The sequence below is a fragment of the Lipotes vexillifer genome, unplaced genomic scaffold (genome assembly GCF_000442215.2).
Source record: "Lipotes vexillifer unplaced genomic scaffold, Lipotes_vexillifer_v1.1 scaffold69, whole genome shotgun sequence".
NCBI classification, from domain to species: domain Eukaryota; kingdom Metazoa; phylum Chordata; class Mammalia; order Artiodactyla; family Lipotidae; genus Lipotes; species Lipotes vexillifer.
In genome coordinates this window covers 4738860-4761461 of record NW_006790942.1, presented here as the reverse complement: position 1 = coordinate 4761461, position 22602 = coordinate 4738860, and the positions used below count along the sequence as shown (strand labels likewise).

General features: G+C 47.3%; 1 protein-coding gene across 3 annotated transcripts in view; it reads right to left on the bottom strand.

The window, feature by feature from the left end:
* LYN (LYN proto-oncogene, Src family tyrosine kinase) overlaps positions 1–22602 on the bottom strand; it is a 58576-nt gene that overhangs the window by 2286 nt on the left and 33688 nt on the right. For all 3 annotated transcript variants that reach the window (XM_007464035.1, XM_007464037.1, XM_007464036.1), the window contains exons 9-10: positions 9098–9251; positions 6319–6450 (exon numbers count right to left, since the gene is read on the bottom strand). In XM_007464035.1, coding sequence (XP_007464097.1) covers positions 6319–6450; positions 9098–9251 — 286 coding nt within the window. The remainder of the gene's footprint in view (positions 1–6318; positions 6451–9097; positions 9252–22602) is intronic.

Here is a 22602-nt window from a genome sequence, read left to right as displayed (position 1 = left end):
ACACTTCATTTGCTTCTCATTGCTTGAAGCCAAGGGGCTGGTTTGCATCGCTTTCTTTAATTGGGGTTCTGGTCTCCGTAAATTATGTGGCTTCAGCATTGCTCTGGCTTCTGTAACCAGCCAAGCTCACTTGGATAAATTTCTGAAGAAATATCCGTGTTTATTTCTACATGGGCATTGGGGAAAGTTCTGGGGTCCTGGCAGGAGGATTAATATCCAGGATAAAGGAAACAGCAGCCGGACCTGCAAGGCTGGGTAGGAATACCTCTTTCACCTCCTTCCTGGAGAAGCCCCAGTTGCATAAAAGGTCAGAACGTGCCCACAGAAGATAAATAAACCTTTCTAGGGCCCACGCTGCTGCACTGCAGATTTTTTTCTTCCTTGTTCTTATATGTTCTCCTAACTCCGAAGAACTCTCTCAGTGATGCAGACAAACGCCAGGCACGCTCCAGCCTGCCTGGGGAATCTGACTTGATAAGAGGAATAAAAAGAAGGAAATCTGAACTCTGTCTTTTTATGTACAAGTAAATCTACCAACAAAATACGGCTATCAACGGACAAGTCTGATGGAAGAAAGAAAGAGAGGAGAGAGACCTTGACCGAACCCTAAGATTAAACCCGGTGCTGGTCTGTTGCTAGGGTGAAGAAAGCAAACACCCATTGGCTGGTGATCTTTAAAGGCAAGCAACCTCATATTCCATCCTCCCTCCTTTCGACAAGCGTGTAGTGAGTACTTCCTACGGGTCATGAGCTGGCACTAAGCTCTGAGAGGTACAAAGATGACTAAGACAAAGTCCTGTCCTCAAATGGCACACAGCCCAGAGGGGAAGCCAGCTCAGGAGACGGAGCTGGGGGGTGGGCAGGAGGTGACATCTGGAGTCGGTAGGAATTGGCAGAGACTAAAAGTTGGTGAGGGAGCAAGGGAGGGGGAAGGACGCAGTAGAGCAGAGATGAGAAAAGAGACGGGGCTCAGCGGCAGGAGACAGAAGCCCGGGCGCTCCAGGAACCAGGACAATCTTTAACGACAGAGCGAGCCTGTACGTATGAGCAAAGGAAGCACAGCCAGCCCGGGACCGCAGTCTCCCGCCCGGTGACAAATTATATTTTTCTGAGCACTGCTTGTGATGGAGCATCTGCAGCAGGATGAGTTTCCTGATTCTGGTTCACGTATAGCTTAAGATGCTAGATATATCTGGCAAGAAGCAGCCAGAAAAGACACGATGCTTCCGAAAGCTTCGTCTTTTTCAAACCTCCTTTCTCTTTATAAGAGCAAAGCAAAACAAACCCCCAACCACAAGGGTCCCCTCTAGTTTCTTTAGAAAATTCCTATACAAATATGACTACAGTTTTGCTTTTAAGATAGTGAAGGATCTTTTTGCCCCACCTCCCTTTTTCCCTTTAATTCATCCCCAAACAAAAAGAGAACAAGAAAGAGAAGAACGGCGTCTCTGATGTAATCAGGAGACACCTGTCAGCCAGAGGCAGAAGCGGTCTGAGCCCAGAGGAGGAACGTGACCCAAGCGCCCGCCAGAGAGGAGTCAACAGTGGATGTCTGGTCACCACGTCTTGGGACGGGGCACTCCCGGGCTGAGGTCGGTGCTGCAGGCAGGCCTGGACCTGGAACCCGCCTGGCAGGTGCCCAGGTTAACGCTGGAGGGATGGAAGGAGAGAAACTCCAGGCCCAGTGGACGGGGTGCAGGGGGCGCGGAGGACACTGGAAGCAAGGAGAGTGAGGCGCACCTGGCCCGGGCCACAGCCTGGCTGCACCTGAGGACGCCAAGCTGAGTGAAATGAGCCCGGCACAAAAGGACACATACGGTACGACTCCACTTACAGGAGTGCCGAGAGCAGTGCAATTCCTAGAGACGGAAAGTAGAACAGAGGTGACCAGGGGCTGGGGGGGGGCAGGCGGAATGGGGACTTAGTGTCTAATGACCCTAAGGACCACAGTATCAGTTTGGGAAGGTGAAAAAGTTCTGGAAATGAATAGTGGTGGGGGTCGCACAGCACTGTGAATGTACTTAATGCCACTAAACCATACACTTAACAATGGTTACGATGGTAAATGTTATTCTGTGTTTCTTTTACCACAATAAGAAAACCCACAACAACAGCAAAGAAAGACCCTGATGTCCGCTCCCCAGGGCGCCTCCGGAATGCTGATGGCCAGGCGGTGCTCCCACCAGCAGGGCCTGGAAGATCGTCTTCAGAAGGAACTAAATAGTCCCAGAGAACAGACCTAAAGATATTGCCGGGTGCGGATGCTGACAGTGCGCCCGGTGGTCCAGAGGCCCTGGTTCCCACAAGACGTCTCACCGAAGCAAGGGGGGAGAAGGTAAGCCTCAGAGGAGGACAGAGGACAGGATGACAGGGACAGAAGCATAGACAGGGGGCTCTGACGATCACCCCAGGAGGTCTACTGTCCTACCAGTGAGTGATTTGGAAAGAGGCAAGGAGCGAATTTTCAAAGAAGCAATATACGAAAACTTCCCAAAATCTATGGCTACAAGTTTCCAAACCAAAAGAACAAAACAGGTACCGAGCATGACGTAAAAATGACAGAAGTGTCACGCCAAGGTACATGGCCATAAATCTCAGGGACAAAGAAGGATCTCGAATTCTTCCATAGAGGAAACGGGATCCTAGGGGGAAGATAGGTACAGAAGCCATCAGCCTTCAGGCCAGCCACTCGGAAAGCTGAGGTCAGTGGAAGAATTATGCTTAAAATTCTAGGCGAGGACGTTCGGTGCACTAGCATTCGTAACATAAACAAATTTGGGAACTGGACTTATTTAGCTGTTTAAGTATATTTAGGGCACGAGTCTCTCCAGAGGAAGTCCTATTTGGAGCGGAGTCTATCTTCTAGGTATGAACTGGAAGAATATTATCTTTGATGCCTCCAATTTTCACGAGACAATCTCCAAAGTCGAGTACGCGACAATCGTGATCTGTTTACTCATTCGGTGTCCCCACCCACGAGGAGAGAGTGCTTCACGGCAACAGCTTTCGGTCTAGGGGCTGCACATTTAAATTCATAACTAGGGGCTACACATTTAAAAACATAACTATAAAATATGGTTGAAATGGACTAACAGCAAACGAAGACAAAGAAGTTTTGAGATTTGCCCCAAATACAACGAATGGGTGCAAAGCCCTTTCCTAAAAAGCAGGTTACGAAAAAGCCCTTTTCTGCATCACATCCCATGTGCACAGAAGTTCGTGGTGCCAGCTGTGCCAGTTCAAAGCGTCTATTCAACGAGTAGGACTGCAAATGGGAAATGAGACTCTCGTGCTCCACTAGCACTTACTTCGTATTTGACGACTAGAATTTTGATAAGTTTATTAACAACATTGTACATTTTGTTCTCACATTCCCAGAGTCTGTGGGTGCTATCCGTTTTGGCATCCAGTCACTCTGTGTATTTGGTACAGCTCTAGTTATATACGCCTTGATATTCCTGGGATGTCTCTGACGGATGCACCAGAAATTGAGAACGGTGGCTGCAGACAGACACACCTGTCACCTTACACCTCTTTGTACCTCTTGGACTTAGAACCATGTGACCATATTCTTATTTAATAATAACTAAAATGGATGAAAATCTTGACTTAGGAAATAACAGTCTGCGTATAATATTTAGAACTATGAACAGCAAATGTTAGGATAAATAGCCAAGATTCCTGAAAGCCAGTGCGTCTCAGGAGCCGAAAAGAGTGAGGCCCTGGGAGCAGGTTTCCATCAGAAGCCTTTTGCACTACCTAATTTTTTAAATATATTTTTTAGACAAGAAGTAAAATATTTAATAAAAACATACTTGTAAAAAGTTAGCCGCTTCAGGAATTTATCAAGAAAAAAATAATGTAACCTGTTATTTCATTGCTCAAGGATAGTAACATTTTGATATATTACACCTTTTAGTCTTTTTTTTTCCTCTGTTCATTTTATAGGAGACTTTCTTATTTCTTTTCTGTTTCTATTCCCCTTTTCTTTCTTAGTGCCTTTTTATTTTGCAAAGCTAGGCATATAGCTTCTAAACCACGAAAAAAAGAGACATATCCAGCACTTTTCCGGGTAAAGAAAGTATTCTCCGATAACTTAATTGTCAGTGGGCCTGTCGTAAGCAGTTTTATAACAGTGATGGAACTGGCATGTACTGTCTATGTTCACCAGTTTTCACGCTCTCTATGAATCGAGTCCTCTGATAACTAAGTAAGTAGGATTGTCCGCTCTGTTCACACGTCCTAATGCTAGAGGCTCTCATAACATACAACGCTTGTGACTGGGAAACCTCATCAACCCAGAACTCCCGAAAGGATGACACATCCCTGGTCCTATCAGAGGACAAGAGACTGCAGAATAGACCAACTGATGCTCTCTGGTTGGTCCTATCAGGTGTGTGTGTGTGTGTGTGTGTGTGTGTGTGTGTGTGTGTGATTCTCACTGCTTTTCTCCTGGTTATTTTATAATTTTTATGGTTTTTCACCCCAAGCATTTTCTTTTTTTTTTTTTTTCTTGCGTTATGCGGGCCTCTCACTGTTGTGGCCTCTCCCATTTGCGGAGCACAGGCTCCGGACGCGCAGGCCCAGCGGCCATGGCTCACGGGCCCAGCCGCTCTGCGGCATGTGGGATCTTCCCGAAACGGGGCACGAACCCGCGTCTCCTGCATCGGCAGGCGGACTCTCAAGCACTGCGCCACCAGGGAAGCCCTCACCCCAAGCATTTTCTAATCGTGGGCATTGAGCACAGCAGGTCAGACTGAGAAGGCCGGGATTCCGCAGCAGCTCTGCCAGGAGCTCGTGATGCAGTTCTGGGCAAGAGTCCCCTTCTCAGAGCCTCAGGGCCTCATCTAGCACATCACTGTGGAGCATGCAGTACATACCACACAACATGTGTGAGGCTGTATGTTTATCTGATCAGATGTCATATATATATATATATATATATATATATATATATATATATATAAAATCTTTCTCTATAGGTTATAGGTTATAGATATATAATGTCAGATATCCGGGCTGATCAGGAAATACTGTCCCCATTTTGCAGGGGTGCTATTCATGAACTTCAGTGTCTAGAACAGAGCGGCCGTCGGAATATGGAATGCGGGCACCAGAGGGGTTTCACGGTACAGTCAGCCCACTGCGCAGGCACCACTGAAGGCCTTCCCCTCCGGCTGGCCCCCCAGGCCCCAGCTTCTCGACGGCTCAACCCCGAAGGGCAGTGAGGGTGACGAGGATTGCAAAGACCGTGCGACTGCTCTGTCCCAAAGCTTCCGGTCTCCTGGAGTCGGGGCCGAAGCCCCTGCGTGGCCCCTGAGGCTCGCATCCGCTCCCGCCCAGCTCCGCGCCTCCAGCCCCTGATCGGGACCCCGTGGGCCACCCGGGCCCTTCTGTCAAGTCACCGAGTTCCCTGCTGCTGCCGGGGTCACTGTTTAGAACCTGCAGCCCTGCCCCAGGCCCCGATCCCTACACCACGGTGCCCCCTCCATGGCGCCCCTCCCATCCTACGCACTGGCCCTATTACCAGTGATTATAATTAGTGATTGTTAGTTATCAGTCTCTCCCTCCTCAAGTATTAGCTCTCAAGGGCAAAAGCTGGGACTGCTCCATCCGGGCACCTCGTGAGTGCCTGGGCACCCTCAGATATTTTTTGAACGGAGGGAATGACTTAAACATTAAAGATTTAATTTAAAATTGGCCGTATCCGTTAATTTTGTTAAAAGCCAAACATTAACAAGAATGTGACAGCTTGGGGGAAAATCCCTCTCCTTGCACATTCCAGCATGGATCCTGCAAAGAGGAGAGCTGGGAGAATCTGGCTCCGACGAGGTCAGGAATCCGGAAATACTGAACGATGTCCCCACGTCCACTAAGTCAAAGATCTGAAGAATCTTTCACTCACACACAGAGGTGGTTATTTCCTGAAGAGGCAGAGACGCCAAAGTCCCTTGTGTGAACTTCTGTTTCAAAACTGACCGAGAAAGAATTGTAAAAGCCTCATCTTGGGAGGGGCACCTGTGTCTAATCCTCTAATCCATCTTTATGAGCAGTACCTGTGATGGTGCCAGGCACATTCTAGGCAGCAAGGGGTGGAATTAATTAGCGAAGCAAAAGAATATGCACTCAATCAGGCAAGAAAGCAGAGAAGTTTCTAAGCATATTTTAGGACACCTTCCAGTAACGACAGTCAAAATAAAGTTCTAGCACCGTGGGCTTACTTTACTTTTGGATATAAGTTTATCTTTTTATGACTCGTGCCACTTGGTTTTTTTCTCATATATACCAAGTGAATGGAAATCGGTAAGTAACTGATACCTGGGTAGGGAATTTTCCCATAGGTGACGATTTCGTACAGGAGAATTCCAAAGGACCACACGTCAGACTTAATAGTGAAACATCCAAAGTTGATTGCTTCTGGAGCTGTCCACTTAATGGGGAACTTAGCACCTAGGGCAGAAGACACAGGTGTTTTACTTGGGTCTCTGAGCTGAAACAAAAGAGTCATGGGCGTGTGACCCTCACACTTTCCTTTGCGGGGAAAATTTTAATGAATTATTTTGAGCAGGTTAACACATACACACAGTAGAAAATAGAGATGGTACAAGATGTCATACTAAGAATGTTTGCCTCCCTCTGTTTCCCTCGCGGGCATTCCCCTCTTAAGAAGCAAAGTTTTTTGTGTATTCTCTTAGCGAAATCACAACTAGCACACTTGAAACATGAGAACATGACACCGAATGGAAAGGCATCTATTCTTAGCCCGTACACCTGTCCCTCGACATCAGCCTTCTAGAGCGTGTATCCTTCGTGTTCACATTTTCTCTAATGACCCAGAGCATGTTTATATGGAATATAAGTATCTCGATGTGTATATTCTTGCGGATAAATCTCTTGAAGCCTCTACCAACGGGGATTTTAGATGCTACTCCAAGCTTTCATTTGATAGGACCAAACATTACTACTCTTCTAGGAACTGTGTAGGATGATGATCTGCCCAGACTGAGATGACGATGAAACTAGGTTTCTCACGAGAAGCTGGTGAGACTCAGTTCGACTTAGCCGCCGGGTCACATTGGGAGGCAAGCCTGGCCCCGGGGAACTCGCAGGGTCACCTCGAGGGAAGCAGGGACTCGGGCACTTCTGCACCCTGGAAAGGCAAGGGCTTTCCACCAACTACTAAAGAATTTTTAAAATACATTTGCCTTCACGATGTCTTTGCCTTAGACTTTTCTGTGAAGTCCAGACCTAGTGCACAGGGTGGGGCCAGGAAGGGCGGGGCTGTGGTTGGGGCGGAGCCAGGGCGGGGCCTATGCGTGGGCGTGGCTGGGTGGAGCCTGGGGTCCAGCATGGCCTTGTGGGGGGGCTTGACTCCCAGTTCTGCTGTTTCCAGCCAGGTATGACCCCGGCAAGACACTTACTGCTTCTGTGCCTTCTTGGCACTTCCATCCATGAAATGAGTAAACAGCAGAACCTCCCCTGTTGCTGTCAGGGTTAAGTGGGTGGGTCTGCATGCTTGGCACAGAGGAAATGCCAGTGAGGGTAAATATCCTTACTTTTGCCCTGAGGTGACCTACTGTTTCGTTCTAGGACTCGAGCCCTCTGCATTAGGCCACCTGTTTCTCGTGAGAACAGTTATTTCTGTGAGACTCTAGGCTTGTCAAATTCTACAAAACGGATGTAATAAATTCTGACTCATGCACTTTGAGGCCACATCTCCTGGGTTTGAGTCCTGGCTCTAGCACTTACTCTGGGGCCTCAGAAGCTTCTGAACCTCTCCTTTTTTCTCATCTATAAGGTGGAAACAATAATACTGCTTATCACATAGGGTTATTGCAAAGGTAACTGAGATGGTGTATGCAAAGCGCTTAGAATAGCCGCTGCCGCGCTGCAAACGCTCACTACCTTTTAGCTACTTTTCAGACTATTTCTCTTGACCTGCCATTTTGCTGAAGATAATTAAGGCCAAGGATAAACTATAATCCACCTAAGAGAATGCAAACTTGAGGCAGGAGAACTACCGTAAGTATGACGAATGCAGGAGATGCTAGACAAATCAAATGGATGTTTTCAATTTGTTTGTCACCTCTATAAATTCTGTGGGTACCTTCCAGAAATAACACACATGTAGTTAAAATAATCCTTGGTTAACAATTCTTAGGAATGTCAAGAAAGTGCTTGGTTCTTTCAGAAGGGAGAAAAGCACTGCAAAAAAACCTCACTCAACTTTCACGAGCGAGACCATCAGAATCCTCAGATCATAAGCAACAGAGAAGAATCTCCAACAGGAAAGGTCAGTGCAGACAGGGCTGGCCCCAGAATGACAGGCCAGGAACTCGAAGATTTACTCTGTGCGTTTTTTGGTTTACATATATAATATGGAAGGTGGGAAAATAAAGGAGTGTATTTTTGTAGTGTTATATTTACTTCTGTGTGTGTGATAATTTCCATGTTTTAATTTGTAGCTAAAAGGCCAGAATATAGAGTATAGACTTATTGTTACAAATATTTTCTCCATAGTTAAGGAAAGTACACTTCACTGTTCCAGTGAAAAAAGCTCTAACAAGTAATATGAACAAAGAATCATGATCCTGTCAAATCTCATTTTGTTTTGCCTTGCTTAATCGAAATACAAATGACAGCATTTGTAAATTTTATAAAAGTATCTTGCAGAGCTAATCAAGAGAGTAATTTTTCAAAACAATTATTAGAATAAACCACAAACAGCAACTATGGTACATTTTGAATATTGTACCAAATGAATTCTTTTTCTAATGATGCCTATTGTAATTGCTCTGTTAAAAACAGGCAAAAACGGGCTTCCCTGGTGGCGCAGTGGTTGAGAGTCCGCCTGCCGATGCAGGGGACACGGGTCCGTGCCCCGGTCCGGGAGGATCCCACATACCGCGGAGCGGCCGGGCCCGTGAGCCATGGCCGCTGAGCCTGCGCGTCCGGAGCCTGTGCTCCGCAACGGGAGAGGCCACAACAGTGAGAGGCCCGCGGACCGCAAAAAAAAAACAAACAAAAAAAAAAACAGGCATGAACAAAATAAAACTAAACAATAACCAAACACCTAAAGGTCGTTCCGGGAACGTACCTTCCCTGGCTGTGTACTCGTTATCCTCAATCACTCGAGCAAGGCCAAAATCTGCGATTTTGCACATGAGGGCCTCGGAGACCAGGACGTTAGCGGCTCGTAGGTCCCTGTGGATGTAGTTCTTCCTCTCAATGTACGCCATTCCCTCCGCGATCTGGAAACAGAAGAAGGCTCTCCTTTAGATGTTCCATTTAGGCCCATATACGGACATATGGAGGAAAACCAGAAAACTTCTGAGTTCCTGAAATCCTTTCATGTACGATATTCCGATCATTCCAATTTTTAAAACAGCAGGTAAATTACAATCTCCATTTTAAGTCCTTTCTAAAATAGCTGCCCCCAAACCTCCAACGATGGTAATCACTCTCAACATGGTTATTTAAATAGCTGTATGTCTCAGCCTTTTTTAAATGCGTGGAGACTTTTTTTCAGATCCTACTAAATTCCTGCAAGTAGATACACAGATGTTTGTATCCCAGTTTTCCAAACGAGGAAAGAGAGCCAGGGAAGTGCCGTGCCAACACAAATACAGTATTGGGGTGTCAAGAACAGGCTGTCCCTGGCCAGCAGCATCCTTGCTGTCGGGTCAGTCGACTGCCCACAGGACGCAGGCTCTAAGCTCTCTCTGCACAGTCCCTCCAGGACGAGCAGAAAGAATCACCCAGACATAAAGCTCACAGCAGGAGAGAAGCAAGGATAAAATGATGAAACAGGGGAGGTGAAACTGCTACTCATGGCTTGCTAGGAAATCGGGTTTTTAAGGAATCAAAATAGGATTATTAAGGAAAACATTACCAAATTATAAAGATAAGAATCAGGTAGGAAGGAAGGAGGGAAGGAAGGAAAGAAGGGAAGGAGGGAGGGAGGGAGGAACCAAGTAGCTGTGTCTGGTGAGCAGTTAGAGGGAAAACTAGTTAGGACTGTGTCACACAGGAATGAATGTATTCTGCGGATTCTACCTTGAATTCCAGGTGGCTCAGCGTGGAGGACCTGAGTACTCCCACACCCCGTCCTCAACAGCATCCTCCTGGCTCAGTCAAATGCCGCTGTTTCAGCCAGGCCCTGTGGCTTAGCAAAAGCTTTTTAGCTCCTTACTACAGGGGGTGCTTCTCCTGACCTCGGCCTGGAACGCCTTGCTTCCCCTCTGGGCCAATCACTAGGCTTCCTTCTGGCCACAGGGCCTTCCCTGAACTCCTCTTGGATAATTTCACTCTACACCCACCATCAATGGTCAATTTGTACAAAAACCATTTGCACCTACTGACCATAGCTTTGCCATTATTTTGATGCTGTTTAAGGTGCTTACTGCTGCCCTGCCAACCAGACAGCAAACACCACCAGGGAGAAGCCACCTTACATCTTTTCTGTTCTCACGTGTTGTCTACTGGAAGCTTCAGCCATGTCACTCCCCTCCTCTCAGAGCCGAAGAAAGTTCTTTGGTAAAGTGTGCTGGGTTTTTAATATGACCAGGATGCCACGCTGTTTGCTCTCTGCTGCAGAAATTTGCCAGCTGCTATTTCTGTGGCCAGAAAATCTGCCGTATAATAATCAGAATACAGCAGCTCAGTCCCAAAGTCCTGGCAGCCTAGGGGCTCGCCTGTGACTCGCCCCAAAGAGTCTTGAACAGGTAAAATCATAAATCCGAAAGAATAGAAGAGGTCTGAACATCTTCTTTAGTAGAAACGACAATTTGATCACGTACCCCTTGACTATGACCAAGAATTACGTGTGTGGCACGCAGCCTGGGCCGGTAGAGTGGAGAAGACCCAGGCCACGTGACACCTGCTCAGTGGACTCGGGGTCCAGCCCCTGCCTGGACGGCTGGGCCAGCCTCACACAGCATCCCTCGATAGGAATACCTTAATCCTTTGTGCAAGACCGGCCAGGTCACTCCCTGCGTAAAACTAGCCTCCAGATAACGTCTGAACCCCTTAGAGCTGCTTCCAAGGCCCTGGGTGACTGGTCCATTATCCTCCACCTTCCACCACTGCCTCCCTCCAGGGTCCTGGTTCCTGCAGCCCCTGTTGCGGGGCAGTTCTTCCCGCAGGTCTCAGGGGAGACGGCCCTTCCGCTGAGAGGCCTTCCCTGACCCTCCTTCTCGTCCAGTGTGTGTGGTCCCAGGGCCCCCCCCCCCCCCCCCCCCCGCTCACCTGGGCATCGCAGGAATGTAAACCCCTTAGGGCACACTCCTGTTCTTGAGCCCGCATGTTACATTCCAATGATTCTAGACAAACTGGGCCAGGAACTGGGAAGAGCCGAAGCTGGCTGCGATCCCAACACGTCCACGTGCCGCAACGATTGAGCCCACGGGCCGCAACTACTGAAGCCCGCGTGCCTAGAGCCCGTGCTCCGCAACAAGAGAAGCCACCGCAATGGGAAGCCCGCGCACCGCAATGAAGAGTAGCCCCCGCTGGCCGCAACTAGAGAAAGCCTGCGTGCAGCAACGAAGACCCAGTGCAGCCACAAATAAATAAATTAATTAAAAATAAGTAAATAAATAAAAGTGTCCTGGGAACTTGTGGGTAAGGCTTTTATCACACTCACCCGAGTTCTGCATTTACACAAACCTGAATGCATTTTTTAACATGATTCTCTAAAATAATAACAGACTTGCGGCAAGCCCAGCTTAGTTTGGCTTTCTTTTCCACGTCACAGTGCTTTAAGGGGCTCATATTCCAAACAATAATAATAGCGTTCACCAAGACCAAGTTTCTAAACAACAGTGCTTGCCAAGTGGAATAAACAATAGATATGAGAGCAAAATAAAAGTTTTCAGATAGGGCTGGTTTTGAGGTCAAAAAAGACTACAATTCTCTACTTATATAAAAAGTATTATTTCCCTGGTCTACATGTGTTTTTCTTTCTTGGTTTCTTTCTTTCTTTTTAAAACCTTAATCTTTTGTTGCTGTTGTTGTTGTATTTACTTTGGCTAAAGTAAATCCAACTCTATTTCTCTATTTCGCAACAGCAGGAAGAAATCATAGGCCACTTTGGCTAGTGGAATCTAGGATCAACTTTGCTTTTTGCACGAATACGTTCTTGCTTCTCCAGGTCACTTAGTCTAACCGCTGTCAGCACTGCAGAAAGAGCTGTTGCATAAATGCATCCCCCCCCCAGGCTCAGCCATCCTCGGGGACCCGGGGAGAGGGGAGAGCTCGCCTCCTACTTTCTTTTTAACTAAATTATAGTTGACTTACAATGTTTCAGGTGTAGAGCAAAGTGATTCAGTTACACATAGGTATATATGTATTCTTTTTCAGGTTCTTTTCCATCACAGGTTATTACAAGATACTGAGTATAGCTCCTTGTGCTCTACAGTCGGTCCTTGTTCTTTGTCAACTTTATATACAGTAGTGTGTATCCGTTAATCCCATTAGCTCAGAAAGGCTGATCTGAGGGCTTCCCTGGTGGCGCAGTGGTTGAGAATCCGCCTGCCAATGCAGGGGACACGGGTTCGAGCCCTGGTCTGGGAGGATCCCACATGCCGCGGAGCAACTAGGCCCGTGAGCCACAACTACCGAGCCTGCGCGTCTGGAGCCTGTGCTCCGCAACAAGAGAGGCCGCGACAGTGAGAGGCCCGCGTACCGCAATGAAGAGTGGCCCCCGCTCGCCACAACTAGAAAAAGCCCTTGCACAGAAACGAAGACCCAACACAGCAAAAATAAACAAAAATAAAAAAAATTTAAAAAGAAAGGCTGATCTGTGAAGGAGTTACGTGGAGTCACTCATGTTTGGTGAGGACGCAGTCTGATTCAGGAGATAGCTCTGTGCCCACAGATATTTTACTTAGATCATGATGGTAACAGGTAGGTGGCTGATTGATAGGTAGGTAGGTCGATATATAGATGGATAGTTAGACATTAATAACCACTACTCCCACCACTAATGGAGCACTTTTTTGAACTTTTTTTTTTTTGCGGTACGCGGGCCTCTCACTGTTGTGGCATCTCCCGTTGCGGAGCACAGGCTCCGGACGCGCAGGCTCAGCGGCCATGGCTCACGGGCCCAGCCGCTCCGCGGCGTGTGGGATCATTCCCGGACCGGGGCACGAACCCGCGTCCCCTGCATCGGCAGGCGGACTCCCAACAACTGCGCCACCAGGGAAGCCCCTAATGGAGCACTTTTTATGTACCAGATACTGTTTTACATCCATTACACCCAACTCACGGTTCATCTGAATAACAACTCTATCCGGTAACTTTTATTTCCATTGTACACATGCAAATGAAGCTTAAAGAGGTACAAGAACCTGATGAAAGCCAGGAAGGAAGGAGAGAGCCAGGATTGACACCCAGGAGTGTCTGACCGCCAGATCACATTCCAGAATGTTCCATCAGCAAGAGAGCTCCTAACTAGATGCTTCTGGGACTCAAATTTTTCATCGAGGGAGGACTATTTTACTGAGAAGAGAGAAAAATGCTTCTGAAGTTTCCTCCTGGAATTCACTGTTGTTAAGCCCAAATTCCACCTCTCAGAAAAGCTACCACAAACCTTCCCCAGGCAGAGCTCAGGATACCCATCTCAGGAAGGACATACAAGCTTGGTTTGGATTGTCTTTGTCTAGAACAGGGTTTCTCAACCTTTTTCCATTATCATCTCCTATGCAGAAATTTTTAATTAAATTAAAAATTTTAAATTAAATACAAAGAAATAGGATTTTGTCAGGTAGGCCTGAGCTCTGCAGGGCCACAAACTATCGTAATATCTAAGATTTTCCCATCTTCCAAGAACCAATTTTCACTCCCTTGGGGGCAACTTGCCCCATTTTGATTTCTTGGTCTAGAGGAAGCTAAACTGAGCAAAGAAGGTATAAAGCCCGTTTCGCCCTATGACTCAAAAGACAGAAATAAGATGGATGATGATCTATTCTTGGCTTGAACGAGGTTACGGCTCTGTCAGAATGAAAATAACCAGGCTAAAATTAAGCAGGAAAATATTCTTTCATTCAAATAGCCCTATATATTGCAAAAAAAAAAAGCAATAAATGTCTTTCCCTTTGGAAATTTGATGGGGCTAAAAGGAAATTACTTTCCTAGGGTCACACCACAGGTTAGGGCAATGGTTTGGAAGTGACTTCAATTTCCCTTCTGTGCATTTAGCCATTAAATGAAGTTTAAACCCTTACACCAGTATTTCTTAACTCTGGCTGTGTACCGGGCATCTTATCTTAACCCAGGTCTCATCCTAAATCACCTAAACATGCATCTCCAGGAGTGAGGCCTCCCTAGGTAGTTGTGACCTGCAGTCTGGGTGGAGAATGGCCCTTGTCCCTTATCACCTTCTGGGAGCTTGATTCTGACCCTGATTTATTCAATCAGAACCCAGATTTTAACAAGCTCTCTGGGTGATCTGTATGCACATCGATCTTGAAGAACGGCGGTAGATCCAATGCTTTTCAACTTCAGCTATTTTAGGATTTAAAATTCTAGACAGATTGGAATGAAATCTCGGTCTCAACACCAGTAGATGGACTGTTGTCCTCCTAACGCTGGGGAAAGGAATTCCCCAGCAACTCAGCTGACGAAAACGAAGGAGCAAAGACGGGCAGAGCCAGCAGGACAAGCCCAGGTGGGGAGGGGGTGCCATGCTGAAGCTGGGGGGAGTGACGGGCCAGATAACGGGGCTGCGGGCTAGTCCTCGTACATCAGCAGCTCAGAACGAGTGTCCTGAGCTGTTGTTTTTCTTGTAACTAGGGGAAGGACTCCAGCCTTACAGCTCAGAGGCAGGGAATCCGGAAGCGCTTTCTCCACGTCATGGTTCTGGGGCCAGGCCGCTACTTAGAGGGCTTAGGAAACTGAATTGAATCTTTCAGCTTTAAATCATCTGAGGGGATTCTCTACCTCTTGGGCCATGCCAGCATCACGCCAGCATCAGGCTCAGTGATGCACAAACGCGAGAAAACCTTGACTTTCTAAACCACCTGCCAGCACTAAAGAAGAAATAAAAATGTCTTGTCTCCATGTGCTAATTTCCAACACTCTGTATTAGAGAGTCTGTGTGTGAAGCTACTGGGCCTTTGAAGTAAAAAAGCACCCCTATTACCTAAAATGAGAATAATCATACAAGGAAATAACTTCAGTGATGTGTCTGTACTCCTGGTTTAAAGCCACCTGATTTAGGGTTAAATGTGCTGGTCATTTCTTGAGCTCTTCAGCCCAAATAGCGTGGCGGGCGTACATTTCCTAGTTCCTCTTTTTGTACCTTCAGTGGAAACATACGGTGACATGTTCTCTGTTTGATGTTTCTATGTGTGTGTGTGTGTGTGCATGTGTGCGTGTACACGCATGCCCTGCTGCCCTGGGAGGACAGACAGGAACTACTAGGTAAGTGAGTGACCCACTGGGATCCCAACCTGAGCCAGTAACACAGTGGCTTCTGGTGAAATCCCAGGCATCTAGTACCCAGTGAAAGTTCTAGGCACAGAGGAGATATTAAAAATGATGTTTCCTGGGCTTCCCCAGTGGAGCAGTGGTTGAGAATCCTCCTGCCAAGGCAGGGGACACGGGTTCGAGCCCTGGTCTGGGAAGATCCCACATGCCGCGGAGCAACTAAGCCTGTGCGCCGCAACTACTGAGCCTGCGCTCTAGAGCCCGCGAGCCACAACTACTGAGCCCACGTGCCACAACTACGGAAGCCCACGTGCCTAGAGCCCGTGCTCCACAACAAGAGAAGCTGCCACAGTGAGAAGCCTGCGCACCGCAACGAAGAGTAGCCCCCGCTGACCGCAACTAGAGAAAGCCTGTGCGTAGCAACGAAGACCCAACACAGCCATAAATAAATAAATAAATAAATATATATATATATATATATATATATATATATATATATTTTTTTTTAATGATGCTTTCTGAGTTAGAGGCCAACCTCATCTTGTCGGGTGCGAAATAAGCCACCCCCCAGCCTCATGGCCATCCTCCAGGGAGGTCTTTCAAATGTGCTGTGAGAAGGAAAGGCATGACCATCGGGCGCCCACCAATCAGCTTCCCAGCCGGGGACCTGAAGGGCTGGAAACACACGTGTGACCACAGAGGACACTCTGACCCCAAATACTGGGGATTCTGCCTCTCCCACTGCTGGTGTGAAGGCGACGCGCCAACCTTCCCACAGACGCACCCTCAGGGGCCCACAGGCACTGCCTCCTCCAAGGGGAAGAGACCCAGCCTCACCGGTTGGTGGGTGCACGGCATCCGTCCCCGGCATCTGAGATCCCCGGCATCTGAGATCCCCAGCTGGTGGGGCACCTCGGAGGATCACCACGGACACTCCCTCTCTATAGCGGTGTTGCCAAGTGTGTGTCTATTGTTCAGTACGTCAGTATCCACACACGTGATTTTACCCCCACCCACATGCATACACACCACACAAACACATACAAACTTCTGGGAAGTTTTCAGAGCCCAGCATTCCATAAAGCATTATCCTTCTGCTTCCTCTGCCTATCATCTTCTACCCAACCCCCCAACACGCACACTTACATATGCACACACTTACGATGGGCAGGGTGGCGACAGAACGCAAAATGCTTTGCAGATGAATGTTTCCTGGGGTATAAGGTCAGAAACGTTAAAGCAGAACAAAGTTTCCGGAAGCATCTGAGGTGAGCATACTCCTTTAAATTCCCTCTCCAATATCCACGTTTAAGTAGAAAGTCTGTGTTCCCGTTCCCCAGATGAGGACTTGGGAGCGGCCTCCGCAGACATCTACACGCACCCCTGCCGCACTGCCCTGAGGAAGGCAACCCAGGACCCTCCTCTCTGGTCATCAAATACATTTACTGAGAAGGGAGTTGCCAGGGACCATCTGGGGCTTGCAGGATGGTGATGCTTGGGGCAGGAAATACCTAATACCAACGCCCGTTGGGTATATACAAGACAGACTTCTTTTATGTGGAATACAATGCTGGAGAAGAAATCTCAATCAAGTTTTACAGACCAAGGCAGACTCAAATAATCCTCCTTGCAAGTGACTTTCCCTACTAGCAATGGCCACAGAGGTCACGCATCTTTTTCTGTTTTTCCCAGAAGCCCAATCAAAGCTGTGAGCCCGGCATTCCACCCAGCCTGCCCCAGCCTCCAGCAGGCTCCCTCCATCCGGGGCTGAGGCTCTGAGCAACAAGCCTGTTCCCATGCACGTGCTCAGTGCACGGACCGCGCAGGTGTCACCAAGGACCACGAAGAATGCTCTGGACACACCACGGAGTGTTTGCATGGATGACCTTGCCGTGTGAGTCTTGCTTTAGGGTTCTGTGTTCACCCGAATTCCTACCGCTGTTCTGAGAAACGGGCAAGTAACAGGCTATCTTGCTTAGTGAGTGATTTTTAAAATTTTAATGAGAAGAACCCACATGTGAGTCAGACGACGGAGGGAATAAAGGCATAAAGGAACCTAATTGAGGGACTCGATGTGATCCCTCAAGCAAAGCTAAAATCTGCCCCAGGAAATTCCAGCCTGAATGAGAAACTGGAACCGAAAACCCAATCTGTCTTAGAATTGGCCAGTTGGAAAGCATTCGTCACTTAGACAAGCAGTGAGAGAGATTGAACAAGAAACCTGCCAGAAAGCAGGAAAGACTAAATTTTGCTTTTCTTGTGGTTCTATGTGTTCCATTAGGCATTGTTTGCCTCACTCTCTAGATACGTATTTCCTTCCTACACTTGGGGAAAGTAGAATTCAAATAATTAATTACTTTCAAAAGCCTTAGGAAGCTTACAAAATAATAATAATGCTAATATTAATAAGTTGGAACCAAACAAATGGGTTAAACCTACAGTGTCTCTGATGGGGTCTCAAGCCTCTCTGAAGGGTCCTCTCTATCACCCCTGCGGTCGATCCCAAACTGACCTAAAAAGACCACTGAATTACAACACAAAAATAAAATGTAAAAAAAACAGGGAGTTTAAAGTAAGAACACACCTCTTCGGTACTCCAAACATGACAGCATTTGTTTTGTAGTACTTCGTAGTTTCTATGGCTGTACTTTTCTATCTATTAATATTCATTGGTCCTCCATACTGGATCCCTACGCTCTTTAATCCATAATTTGGAGACAGGAAGGGGTGGCATAGAGCTCATTCCTTGCTATGTTTGGAGGTCAAATTTCCTAGTATGTTTTAGCTTTATTGGGTTATTAAAATATTCTTCTTGGGCTTCCCTGGTGGCGCAGTGCTTGAGAGTCCGCCTGCCGATGCAGGAGACGCGGGTTCGTGCCCCGTTTCGGGAAGATCTCACATGCCGCGGAGCGGCTGGGCCCGTGAGCCATGGCCGCTGAGCCTGTGCGTCCGGAGCCTGTGCTCCGCAAATGGGAGAGGCCACAACAGTGAGAGGCCCGCATAACGCAAGAAAAAAAAAAAAAAAAATTCTTCTTTATTCCTCTTTTCCAAGCAAAACTTCTAAGAAATAATGGAGTTTCTTGCTTTGATGATGATGATGGTGGTGATGGTGATGATGATAATGACGATGATGATGACAGCTACCATGTATTGGCTGCTTACCCTGCCCAGGCATCTTGCCAGGCATTTATAATCCCTAAAACAAGCCTATGAAAGTAGCCAATATTCATAGTAAAGATGAGAAAGCTGTGTCTTGGAGAAGTAAACATTTTTTCTAGATAGACTTGGATTTGAATCCAAATCTGGCTGGTCCCACCTCCTGTGCTCTCAACTATTTATCTATACTAGCTTCTTCCTTTAAAAAGAGCTACAAACATGGGCTTCCCTGGTGGCGCAGTGGTTGAGAGTCTGCCTGCCGATGCAGGGGATGCGGGTTCGTGCCCCGGTCCGGGAAGATCCCACATGCCGCGGAGCGGCTGGGCCCGTGAGCCATGGCCGCTGAGCCTGCGCGTCCGGAGCCTGTGGTCCGCAACGGGAGAGGCCACAACAGTGAGAGACCCGCGAACCGCAAAAAAAAATAAATAAATAAAAAGATCTACAAACAGTAGAATGTTTGCAAGCTGACATCAGGAAAAAGGAGAGAAAGGAGAAATAATAACTAGATCATTTAAAAAGTGGCCATGTTAAAGTCTGCAATCTGTAATACCTTCATAGCTGAAAGACGAGGGCAGAGCTTGACACGTACAAACTTAGGGCTGGTGAGGTTTTTGTGACGGATCAAAATTCAATCAATCCAAAAGCATGCAAAGGACCCACAGAGTCTTGGGGAGACATGATTTCCACATAGAAAACTGCACTGAATAATCATTTAAACCAGTAAGTTTCCATGAAAGAGATTTACCTTCATTAGCGGCAAAGGAAGAACCATTTGTCAACTAATTCTCATAGACTTTCTCTTGCAAAAACTTACTGGACCAGTTCACATCTATGGCTGTTATAGAAACAAACAAAACAAAAAAGCAAAAACCAGAAAATAAACAGCGTTGTTGAGGAAGTGGAGAAATTAGCACCCTCGTGCACTGTTGGTGGGAATGTAAACTGGTGCAGCCACTGTGGGGACCAGAATGAGTGATCCTCAAAAAATTCAACATCGGATTACCATGTGACCCATCAATTCCACCACTGGGTGCATACCGCAAACAACTGAAAGTACACACTTGTACAATATCTAACAGATATTTGCACACCCCTGTTCATAAGAGCATTATTCACAAAAGCAGAAAGTGGAAAACAACTCAAGTGTCCATCAGTGGATGAATAAAAAAACCAAAATGTGGTCTCTGCGGGCAATGGAATATTATTCAGCCATAAAAAGGAATGGAATTCTAACACAGGCTACAACATCGATGAACTTTAAGGACAATATACTAAGAGAAATAAGCCAGTCGCAAAAGGGCAGATACTGTATGATTCCACTCATACGAGGTACCTGGAGTATCAGATTCACAGAGACAGACAGTAGAATGGTGGTTGCCAAGGGCTGGTGGGAGGGAGGATGGGGACCTGGCGGGTACACAGTGTCAGTTCTGCAAGATGAAAAGGGTTCTGGAGATGCTGGTGGTGAGGACCGCACAACAACATGAATGTACCTCATGCCACTGAACCGTGCACTAAAAAATGGATGAAATGTATGTTATGTGTATTTTATCACAGTTGAAAACTAAAACTGGGAGCTTCCAGTTGTAGGAAAGCAGGGGCAGAGGTGGTAAAGGCTGCTGGTCACAGGGAGAGCGGGCAACGCCCATCACCCACCCCTGCGCAGTGTGCTGACGACCAAGGAAACGCTTCGGGCACCCTGGGTGGGGATGCCCATGCACACCTGGGGGACCAAACCACACTAGGCAGTGGTCAAGCCTCCTCCCGCATCGCTTCCACCCCGGGCCACTCCTCAGTCTACCCTCAAACAAACCCGGCCTTGACGTGAACACACAAGTAGGGATTAGAAGGGAGTAGACCAATGATGCCTCAGAAGACAGCTGGACAGTTGTGACTGTGTATCAGAGACTTACAATGAGTCATCTTGGATTTTATACAAAACGGGGGCAAGTTTCTTCTCAAAATCTCAAGTTTTCCACTCTGCAAAGTGGCGATAAGAATAGCATCAACCTGGTAGAGTCCAGATGAGACTGAAAAGGAGAATGCAAGGCTGCTCAGTGCATGATGGAGATGAACGATCACTATGACTAATATTAATACCACTACTACTCATAACAAGAAGACCCACATCCAGACCTGGTTCATCACGGTGAACTGACAGAAGGGCTGCTCTCTTAGAGCCGAGGGGCTGTAGGTGGGAGGCTGCCCACAGGTGCCCGAATGCAGCCTCAGGCACACTGGTTCCCCTCTGCTGAGTGGCTGCCGCCACCCTTAGGAGAAGCTCGATCCAGACTCTGCATCCGCTAACGGGGCTCCCTGATACCAGCTGCCTGAGGCTGTAAAGGGATGCCCTGTCAGGGATAAGCCCCCGCCAGGCAGGGAAGGGACTCCCCACTCTGTACCCCCAGGACAGGGCAGTCAAGAACCTACACTAAGATTAGAAACCTCCTTTGCTTATTCTCCCCTCTTCTGCATCAATTTCACTGCTACTACTGTCATCTAGATGACCTACCCCTGGATATCCCTGGTGGTCCAGTGGCTAAGACTAAGTGCTCCTGATGAAGGGGTCCCGGGTATGATCCCTGGTCAGGGAACTAGACCCCGCATGCATGCTGCAACTAAGAGTTCGTATGCTGCAACTAAAGATCTGTGTGCCGCAACACAGACCCAGTGCAGCCAAATATATAAATAAATAAATATTTAGATGACCTACCCCTGATCTGCAGCTAACGAACCACGCTTATCACCCTGGAAGGAGAAGGAGGAAGCAGAACATTCTCAACTTATGCCAGGGATGGAGAAACAAGAGGAAAGCCATTGGCACTTCTGTCCAGTCTTTTGCAGGAGAGAGGATGTGTGATGGCCGGATCAGTGCTGCCTCTGAGGAGGAATGTGGCCTGACTGGGTACGCCCCACACACCTCCAGCTGAGGAACAAGTCGCTGGGCACAAACATGCAATTCTCCTCGGTGAAAACAAGCTGTGACTGTCAAGTGACTCAGAAACACTCCTACTCTGATCTCTTATCTGGCTCCTGGGGCCTAAGGACATACATGCAGAAAGTAAAGTTTTGTCCACAGAAATGTTTTGTATTGTTACTTACATTAGTGAAAAAGTAGAGATTCTCCAAATGTTCATCTACCAGGGAATGGTAAGGAAATCACGATACAGTCACAGGAATAGAATATTATATTGTAATAGATACCTACATGTTTATGGAGAGTTTTCAATAAAATGAAAAACTGTAATATTCAGTTCAATATGTACAAAACAGCACATACGGTACAAACCTAACGTGTAATGAAAAGAATAATTAGAAAGGATGCATAATGATGAACTAATAACAAAAAAATGGGTAAAAAGCCTAAAGAAACAGTTCCCCCAAAATAAACTGCAAACGAAGAAGGAATATAGGAAAAGATGCACGACCTCATCTATATTAAATAAACACAAATTACAACAAGGAAATATGAAGTTTGACCTATCAGACTGTATTAGAGAGTTAAGACTTATGTCTTAGGGGTTTCCCTGGTGACGCAGTGGTTAAGAATCCGCAGGCCAATGGAGGGGACACGGGTTCGAGCCCTGGCCCGGGAAGATCCCACATGCCATGGAGCAACTAAGCCCGTGCGCCACAACTACTGAGCCTGCTCTCTACAGCTCATGAGCTACAACGACTGAGCCCGCATGCCACAACTACTGAGCCTGTGCTCTACGAGCCCATGAGCCACAACTACTGAAGCTGCGCGCCTAGAGCCCGTGTTCTGCAACAAGAGAAGCCACCGCAGTGAGAAGCCCGCGCACCGCAACGAAGAGTAGCCCCCCCTCACCGCAACTAGAGAAAGCCCGTGCGCAGCAACGAAGACCCAACACAGCCAAAACTAAATAAATAAAATTTAAAAAAAAAGAGGTCTTAGAGCAGCACTCTGGCTGCTGTGTGACAGACGGGCTCTGGAAGAAGCAGAGCTGAAGCCCAAGGCTATTTAGGCAGCTACAAGGTCATTCGTCCTGAGTGTTTGAC